Genomic DNA, 10,453 nt, shown 5'->3' on the forward strand with positions numbered 1-10,453 from the left:
CCCTTTCCCAGGTTCTGGGCCAACATCCCCCTAACCCTTCCCCCTCCACTTCTATATGGGTGTTCCCCTCCCTATCCTCTCCCCATTACTGCCCTCCCCCCAACAATCTCATTCACTAGGGGTTCAGTCTTGGCAGGACCAGTGGCTTCCCCTTCCACTGGTGCTCTTACTAGGCTATTCATTGCTACCTATGAGGTTGGACTACAGTCCATGTATAGTCTTTGTGTAGTTGCTTAGTCCCTAGAAGCTCTGGTTGGTTGGCATTGTTGTTCATATGGGGTCTCAAGCCCCTTCAAGCTCTTTCAGTCCTTTCTCTGATTCCTTCAACAGGGGTCCTGTTCTCAGTTCAGTGGTCAAACTCATATTTGCATGCTGCATTAACTTTCTGGTAAGACAAGGAAAACAAATATTTGTTCCCCTCATATAGGACACTAATAACAGGCCAAAGAATTGTTACCACAAAATATAACTTGATAAGCCAAGAAATTTAGTGTTGCTTATAAGAGTTAATATAGAGTCTGCCTACAAGAGTGTGATAACATGTGGGTGACTGCATCACTGAAGAAGCACCTTCCTCAACCTGAACAACCATTATCAGTTTATGTGTCCTTGGGGAAGGATGTGTCCTCTTATATCTAGTATACGGACTTGTATGCTACCTTGATAGACACCTCCCATATCTCTTGTGACTTGTAACTTGTATCATTTGTTTTCCATGGCCCTGTGTCCCACCTCTAAGACCTCAAATGAAACAAATAATAACACCAATAACAAAAACTGCCTGAAGGCAGATGCCTGCTCTTTGCCTCAATCATGAGTACAGAGGGAAGCTGTGAGGCCAGGTGTCCACTGGGTAGCTGATGTTAGTTTTATCTGGAGGTAAAACATGTTGGGGGGCAGTTCAGATCCTCAAGTGCTTAGGAACTCCTTTTCACCAGGATTGGATCTTATCGCTGAAATTAATCTCTATTCTCCCTCACTAAGGAATCAAGCTACTATCAAGAGTCACAAATTTTTATATCTAATCATATAACCCTTCTGTTGTAACCAATCTCCCAATTGAGGTTTGCTTGGAGCCTACTATAAAGCCTATTGTTAATATAGACTCAGATGTGAATCAAATGGCCAATGAGTTACTTAAGACAAAGGCCAAACATGTTGTCTAATATATATCAAGAACTTGATCACATCTCTCTCTGTCCCTCCTGGCTTTTTAAAAATTTCTACAGCATTGAATGACTCTGGTATATGTACTGTGAATAACCCTTGACACATTAAAATTTATATTTTAAAATATTGTAGAATTGGTTTGTTAACTTCCATGTGATTTGAACGTTCTCTCTTGCCTGAAATGTTCATAAATACCATGAGAGGAAAAAAATCAGGCCAACTTATCACTTAATAGCGTGAAGTACCTTCATGTACTTAAGATATGAGTGTCATTGATCTCCTGCATGTAGCTGGTTGTCTTTAAACAACTTCTTCCCAAAGTTCCTTTTCAGAGCCAACATCACCTCTTTGTTCCTAAGAGTATATATCAATGGGTTCAGCACTGGGGTGACTGCACTATAGATGATGGCCACCATCCGATCCTCACTCATGGAGGACGCTGATGCTGTGGCAGGACGGATGTATGTGAAACCAACAGGTCCATAGAAAAGACAAACCACCATAAAGTGAGAGGTGCAAGTGGACAGAGCCTTCCTAAGCATTCTGCAGGACCTGTTCTTGAACAGAAGAAAAGCAATGATGTAGAAATAGGAGAGGACTATGAGGAGGAAGGCCCCCATGGATATACTGCCTGTGACAACAGAAAGAAGCCACTGGTTGAGTACTGTGCTGCCACAGGCCACTTCTAAGAGAGGTTTGACATCACAGAAGAAGTGACTGAGTTTGTGAGAGTGGCAGAAATTCAAGTGAGCAGTCATGACAGAATGCAGCAGAGCATAGAAAAAGCTAGTGAGCCAGGCTGTAGCTGCCAACAGGATGCACAACTGAGGATTCATGATAGCAGTGTAGCGGAGTGGGCTGCAGATGGCTACAAAACGGTCAAAGGCCATCACAGCCAGCAAGATGGCCTCCGTGCTTCCCAGAAAGTGGAAGAAATATAGCTGAGTGATACAGCCTAGGAAAGATATGGTCCTATGCCTTGAGAGAAGGTTGATGAGAACCTTGGGAAGAGTCACCGAAGAGTAACAAATATCCAGGCAGGAAAGGTTTCCTAGGAAGAAGTACATCGGGGAGTGAAGTCTTCTCTCCAGAGTAACGATCATTAATATTACTCCATTTCCAACCAAATTCAGCAAGTAAATGGTTAAAAACATCACAAAAAAGATGGGCTGCAGTTTCTGAACAGTGGTCAGGCCAAGCAAGAGGAACTCATCCACTGAAGTGGAGTTCTCCATCACTAGGGGAAAATATAAGGAAAGCAATGTGTTCTGGTTTTCTGAATTGAAGACATTACTCTGAAGGGACTAAGTGAAACACAAGCTGACTCTAGGAGGAACTCGGGGTGAGTTTCTGTGTAAACAACATCCAGGACTAATGGACTCATCCACTTACAACAGAGTTAGAGATGGGTATACCTGATAAATTCTGAACCTGTAAAATGGTGTTTGACCAATAATTGAAGCATGTTAGAACTAAGCCAAATATATAAAGGCACTTTTAACAGGACCTGCAAATCAAGAATTGAACCTGTTGAAAGCACACAGAAAATTATTTACCTTCTGTTTTAGGTATTGAGAATTGTACAGATATAGCCTAGTGAAATTTTCTCCACTTCTGAACCCAAGCAGTCAATGATGGATCTCTATCTTCCTTGACCACCTAAATCTTTCAAGACATAAAAAGAAGATTATGAGTTTGAGGTCAGCCTAGGCTACAATGTGTCTGAGACCATGTTTCAACAGGAGAGAAAAAAATAGAAAAAGAGAAGGTGACAGAAATGAGAGAGGGCAGGGGAGGAAGGGAGAGCCCACAAATTTCAAATACCATGTAAGTAAAAGAAATGTAGAGTAATTGCATTACAGAGTTGCAGCATAGCTGTGGGGCACTGAGTATAGTTGGGAAAATATTAAATACTGAGAGGTTGTAGAAATATGGCAACACCCCATTTTCAGCCCAAAAAAGTATCCCACAGTGAGATTTTCTTGAAAGGAGAGGAGCTAGCAGGAAGAAAACAAGGCACAACATAAGGGTGAAGGGAAGAAGGACCTAGTAAATTAACAAGTAAAACTGCCATTTGAAAAAGAAAGCAACCATACAAGCTTAACAGAAGGAGGAGCCCTCGGGCTGTGTGCCATGTTGAAGCATTGTTAAAGAATGTGGGTTATTTTCCACTACCACCCACAGAAGAGTATCTGCTAGTTAGTGATCCAGAATATCAGAATCCAATATAAACTCCCAGTAAATAGCTTTAAAAGTTAAAAGAATGAAGAATTATATACTTTGTATACCTCTCAATAAAACTGATTAAACACCCAAAAAGTAAGAATATGAACATCTGAACAACATAACTTCACAATTTGGTTAATTCATGTAAAGCATTGAACATAAAAATAAAAGAATTCATATTGCTGGGGCACATTGAACATTTACTAAGTCAAGCATAGACTGATTCATTTAAAAAGCTTGGGGTCTTTTTGCTATGTTTTGGTTGGTTGGTTGGTTGGTTGGTTGGTTGGTTGGTTGGTTGGTTGGTAGGTTTGTTGGTTTGTTGGTTGGGTTTGGTTGGCTTTATTTCAGAAAGCAGAACTACTCATGTTCTTTGAAACATGAACCTGAGGAAAATAAGATGGAGAAGGTAGAAATAACGGGAATTTTACAGTAAAAAACACATACACAATGAAGAAAATTCAGCAACGATAATCAGAAAATTATAAGAAAGCAATCTAAAAATCTTGCTAAGTGCTTCAAACCCAGTAACATCATTTAAATAACCTATTTATAGATAAAAATGGAAACCCAAATAGAAACTAGAAAATATGTTAGATGATTAGGGAAATAAGACATATCAAATTTTGTTATGTAGTGAAAACAATAAGTAGGAATACCATTGGCCCCCAGTGAACGTGATTGTTGAGGGGAGAGTGGTAATGGGGGGAGGATGGGGAGGGGAAGCCCATATAGAAGGGGAGGGGAGGGGCTAGGGGGGTGTTGGGCTGGAAACCAGGAAGGGGAATAACAATCAAAGTGTAAATAAGAAATACTCAAGTTAATAAAGATTAAAAAAATTCATATATAAGAAAAGGATAAACATTGAAAACCTGCATAGAAATAATAAATATTTGTAGTAACGAGCATGTAAACTAACATGTCTTGATCATTATAAAATTGTATACATATCAAAACATCCCACTGGGGCTAGACAATAGTGATGCATGAATGACTTTAATTCCAGCATTTAGGAGGCAGAGGCAGGTGGATCTGTGAAGCCCAGCCTCCTCTACATAGCAAGTTCCAGATCACCTAGATCAACACAGTAAGACTTACCTAAAAAAAGAAAACTCACATCACACTCATGAATATGTACAATTATATGCTAATAGAAACAAAATAAAATAAATGGAAGTGTTTAAATTTTCACTTCCTAAAGCTAGTTAAATACGTGAATAGATGCTAGAAACTTAAAACTGAAGAAAAATAAAATGGAAATAATAAAAAAATCACAGGAATTTTACATGAAAATCAAATGTACATAGAGAAAATTCAACAAAGTTAAAACTCTTATTTAAAAAGATTATGAAGATGATAAACTACACCAGATGCATGCTACCAACTCAAAAGATAGTCACATTGAAAATATGATCAATGTTAAAAATGTAGAAAACAAATTGATCAAATGTTAACAAATACAATATTATGTATTTGTTAATTAGAATTTACAGCTGCGGTTGCACTGTAGTCCTTTCAAAACTTCAGCCATTTCCTCAGTAAGCTGAAAATGTATAATATATTCACATTATATATAAATATGCATGTATTATATATCCACAAAATATTACACACTAATGTTTGTAGAATACTCATTTATAAAAACCAAAAACTCAAGATAAGGCAAAAGCTCTTCAATGAATAAATAGCAAAACAAATTGTATTATATGCTAGAGAAAACAATCGTGCAATATGGGAAGAACAAACTGGATGTGGTGATTAATATTTGCAAAAACAAAGCAAAACCATTACAAGGAAGGAATGAACAATTCAACTAAACACCTCTGTAATCTGTTTAATTTTAGCCTCTCCCAAGAGGTTTTATTCGAGTTTTGACAACCACTCTGGAAATCAATTTGGAGGTTCCTCAGAAAATTGGAAATAGATCTACCTGAAGACCCAGCAATACAATTCTTGGGAATATACCCAAAAGATGCCCCACCATGCCACAGGGGCATGTGTTCCACTATGGTCATAGTGACCTTATTTGTGATAGTGAGAAGCTGTAAATAATGCAATGTCCCATGACAGAAGAATGGATATAGAAAATATGATCCATTTACATGATGGAGTACTACTCAGCTATTAAGAATGAGGACATCCTGAGTTTTGCAGGCAAATGGATGGAACTAGAAAATATAATCCTGAGTGAGGTAGCTATTGTAGCATGTTTTTAAGTGGATAATGTTTAGAAACTGAGAAAAGATAAGTAGTTTCCAACGTTGTGGAATGAGGTGTAAGAAGGGGCCAATATAAGGCTGTGGACATGAAAGGATAATGATTGATCCCCATGAACACACTATTCTGTATTTCCAGTGGAGTCGTAGCTGTAAGGACACATGATGAAATTATGAAGATGTAAACACAAACATAGAATGGATGAGTGCAGGGGCAGCTGGGTAATCATTAGAGTGAAGAATCACAGCAGTTTATTAACCTCCCTGTGTCTTCTGTTATAATTTGTTACCTTTGGAAGAACAGACTACAGGAACACACCATGTCTGCATTGTTTACGGTCATACTGCATGTTGCAAAGACTATAATTAGGATTGTGGCTCATATGTTTGACAACAACAAAATGTTTTAAAAATAACCTGTTTTTTGAGGATATTAAAATAGGAATTTGTCAGGACAGGATTTTGTTCTATATATATGAAGATAAAATTTTGACTCTATCAGCACTGTAAGTTTTCAATCATGTGTATTACAATTACAGCTTACCTGTACAAGTCCCTGAACATGTGGAAAATTACATATTATGACATTATGTTCATATGACCATTTTAAACACAAGTGAACGAAAATAATCTAATCACTGAAAACTATGGCTAAATTATTACATTTATAAAAGGAAATATATGCAGAATTTAAGCATATATGTGCATATAAATGTGCTCAAAATAAAACTTAACTACTATATAGACTCAGAAAAATGCAAAAAGCATACATGCTTTTAGGTATATATAATACAGATGCACACATAGGGCATACATTCAGAATGCCAGGATGATTTGTTGAATGACGAAAATCAAGGTTCAGTACAAGATGGTCAATGGGCTGAGAGTTCTCATTGAATTTTCTTTTGCGGGTAGAAAAACCCTCTCAACTCACAAGAAGAAACAACTAATGATCAGAATCTCTGGGAAAAGGGTTTCGATGGCAGATGGAGTAAGGTACAAGGAATGCACACCTTTCACAACGTTATTGATTTTGCAAATTATTAACATATAATATATTCAACATATAATATATATATATAATCATGTGTTTACAAATAGGAAGGAGAAATTGTACAAGACTAGAGTGTTAAAATAGAAAAATGTGCAAGGTATACACAACTTTTAGTCCACTTATCATATTCAAGAACATTGAGGTTTGGGGTGACTCATGGTCTAGACTTTGCAATCTAGGAAAGAGAAATTATTTCTACACACCCTTTCACTCAAGAGCAATACAGCAAAAGGCACGAAGTAGAAATTTTAATAATTCTATAGTCAGCTATTCTAAGTATAGGTTCACATTTGTCTTTTTTGCCACAGCATACAATCATTGGAGATTTTCTTAATTACAGCATAGTCTTTCAAATCTTTGCAGTTCCAATACCATGCAAAAGTTGAGTGGAATTCAAATTGTGAATATCTTTAGCCACTCATTGCTATCATAAGTGACTTGTAGAATGAATAATGCCCCTGATGCGTTCACTGATAAGTATAAAATACATCTGGAGTCTCCAAATGATATTATTTCCATTCATTCCAAGTAATACTTCTTTTAAACCCCATCTTGGATCACTGTTACCTATGTCTAATGATTTGAGGTCTCCAGTGCCTCTCATGTTGTTTGAAGGTTTAACACGCTGTGGTGAACTAGAAAACCATGCACCACCTTCCCCCTTTACTTACACATGTCTCTATGCTCTTCAACTTCCTTCCTCAACCACACTGAACTCAACCAAGTCAGCACCAGTTGTCCTAAACTCAGTGTTTTTCTGATTATCTCATATAAACACACACACACACACACACACACACACACACACACACACACACACACACGCATGCACGCAATTGTTGTCCTTCCCTGATCAGTTGTTATCAATAGACTGTATCTTAATTTGGTGTATTGAGTTTCATTACATATTTTCAACATGAATTCAAGTTCTAGGAAGAAACAAAAATGCTTTCTAGTTTTTTTCTAAGACTGTAACCTCAGAATCCCAAACAATAACTATCATTTTTACCTGCCCTCTGTGACTTACTGGGTTCATAAAGAGCCTAATGTTACCTATTCAATGCTGGATAACAAACCTCATGAGATCACATTTACCTATTATCATAGTTTGCATCTATACTTTATCCACAAGATTATCCTGATTGTAATGCTAAATTTAATGATCATCAGAGCACATAGAAACAACACATCAGAACTAAAGTGATCTGTGTCCTGGACTATGTAAATGACTTTAGCAAAAGAGGGACAATTGTTTGGACATTTTGTTGTCCTATATGACATATTCAGATTAGTTAGCATCAAAATCAGTATGGAAATTTCATTACATTATCAGTGATTCAACACAGAAAACAAGGAGATGCCTGCCATGAACACATATATAGGACAAATGTTCTAAATGTAACCGTTGATGATGGGCATTCCAAGAATCATGAATCATACTAAACAGACACATGGCCAACAATTTGGGCTTATATAAAAGAAATGTTGTAAGAAGTATATCCTACCAAGGTTCACAAATTATTTTCATGTTTCTGATAAAAGAATCCTCCCTCTTCCACTAAAACCATAGTATAGAGTCATGTGTTTATTTCACACAAACACAACCTAACTTGTTACTAGCACTGGAGCAGAACCTGCTTCTCTGATGATCATTGACTTTAACAGATACTAAGAGATGAATACTCTAATTCTTTGCTCTCTCTCTCTCTCTCTCTCTCTCTCTCTCTCTCTTTCCCTTCTTCTTATCTCCTCTCATCCTTACATGGATACAAGTGTCCAGACAAAATACTAGATCCACTAAAGTCACACACCAACATCCTACCACATATTTACTACATATCATATGCTTGATCACACAGCCTATTCTGAGATCTGAAAATCCCAAACACACCAAGAGTGCATGGAAAAAATTACAAACAAATTAGGAAAATAAAAGATTTCCAGATAGTGACTTGTACAGTGAACCTACTCTGTCTATGATATAGTTTTTACAAACTGCAGTCAAAAATGGCCCCCAGTTCCCCTCACTCACCCATTGCTGTGGTATGAACTTCCTTTCATCGGAGAGGGGAAAGACCCTAAAATGGATGTGAAGACACATTCCACATAAGCCAACCTCTCAGGAGGTGGATGAATTAGGTCCTCTGCACATATGTAACAGCTGCTCAGCTTGGTCTTCCTGGGGATTCATAACTGTGGGGACAGTAGCTGTCTGTGACTCCGTTACCTGCCTTTGGATCCCTTTCTCCTCACTCTGCTGCCTTGTCTAGCTTCAGTAGATGTGCAACTTGAAATGCATAGGCAGTTTGATATTCATTGGAGGCTTCCCCTTTTCTGAAGAGAAAGGGAGGGGGAGAGGGACAGACTGGGAGAAACAAATAACTGAATTAATATTTTTTAGTAGAGAGTTCTAAGAGTTAGTTAGGGATTTCCACACTAGTTTGGGCTATTGAACACCTTGTCTAAGGAAGGAAGGGAATTGGGGATGGGAGAAGGGAGGGAAGGAGGGAAAGGAAGAGAGAGAGAGAGAGAGAGAGAGAGAGAGAGAGAGAGAGAGAGAGAGAGAATAAACATAGGGGGAAATGAAAGAAAATTTCTCCCAATATTACATTGTCGTAAGTCTAAGCTGCTGTGCATACTTTAGAATGGACATAAGAACCTACTTATAATTATAATACTAAATCTCAGCAGATCTCACTTTGTGTTCTGACAGAGGGAAGACCAGAATGAGCCCTCTCATACTTCCCCAGCAGCATCTTAGAGCATTAACATCTTGGGGTTTTCTCTCCAAGGAATCATTCTGTCCAAATTTCTTTTCCCATAAGAATCAAGTCATTTATTTTTCTTTGTGTTCTAGTAATTTCATTGATGTTAAAAAAATAAAATTTTGGTAAGACCTTTTGCCAATTACAAGGGTGAAAGGGGTCATAATATCAAAAATGGGGCAGCACCAGAGCCGTCCTAGTCCTAAGAAATTCAACATATAGTGAATGCAAAAGTTCATGAAACATAAAGTAAGATACTGCAATTTCAAATAATGAGCTTTATGCTAAGTTCTTTAGACCCTGTGAATCATTTATGATCAAACATGGAGACTGAGTCTGACATAGGTGGTGCACACCTTTGATTCCAGTACTCAAGAGGCAGAAGCAAGAGGATCTCTGTGAGTTCAAGGCCAGCCTTATCTACAAATCAAGTCCAGGAAAGTGAGGGCTGTGAAACCCTGTCTCAAAAAAATAAAACAAGACAAAACATATTATTTTGATATTGAGCAATGGGGGTGAGTGTTTGGTTAACTTACCTGTGGAAACTGGTGTTTATATAGAAACTTGGCATTAGTGGAAAGTGTGCCTATTTAAACAGTGCAATTATTATTAATTAATTTTATTTTAAACAATATTTCTATATATCCATGTAATTTACATATAATACTAATAATATTTATAATATTTATAATATTTATATAATTAAAACATGATTTTATATATATTTTAATAATTGTCATATATTATTCACATTATACATAATATGATATGTTTATATAATGTGTACTCTTCATATAATACACTATAATATATTGTTCATATAATATTCATATGATATTCATTTTATTTTATTAACATTTCTGAGTGTGAGTTGGGTAATAATATATTTATGTCAATTCACTAAACCATTGAAATCAACGTTAGATTCATTAGACTTCATCTCAATATTTTTGTTTTAATACTGTCCTTATTTCCTACCTTCCAGCACTGTTCACCCTACATTGCAGCCAAATTGCTAGTTG

At 37.0% G+C, this 10,453-nt stretch overlaps 1 protein-coding gene across 1 annotated transcript; it reads right to left on the reverse strand.

Moving 5' to 3' along the window:
• Positions 1-1,439: 1,439 nt before the first annotated feature.
• Or12d17 (olfactory receptor family 12 subfamily D member 17) lies at positions 1,440-2,405 on the reverse strand. Its single transcript, NM_213731.1, has one exon. The coding sequence runs from the start codon at positions 2,403-2,405 to the stop codon at positions 1,440-1,442; it is 966 nt and encodes a 321-aa protein (NP_998896.1).
• Positions 2,406-10,453: the final 8,048 nt, after the last annotated feature.

This window comes from Rattus norvegicus, chromosome 20 (assembly GCF_036323735.1).
Source record: "Rattus norvegicus strain BN/NHsdMcwi chromosome 20, GRCr8, whole genome shotgun sequence".
NCBI classification, from domain to species: Eukaryota; Metazoa; Chordata; class Mammalia; order Rodentia; family Muridae; genus Rattus; species Rattus norvegicus.

Bases quoted from the DNA above. Each gene is read 5' to 3' on its own strand.
- Or12d17 (NM_213731.1), bottom strand. From the start codon at position 2,405: ATGGAGAACTCCACTTCAGTGGATGAGTTCCTCTTGCTTGGCCTGACC.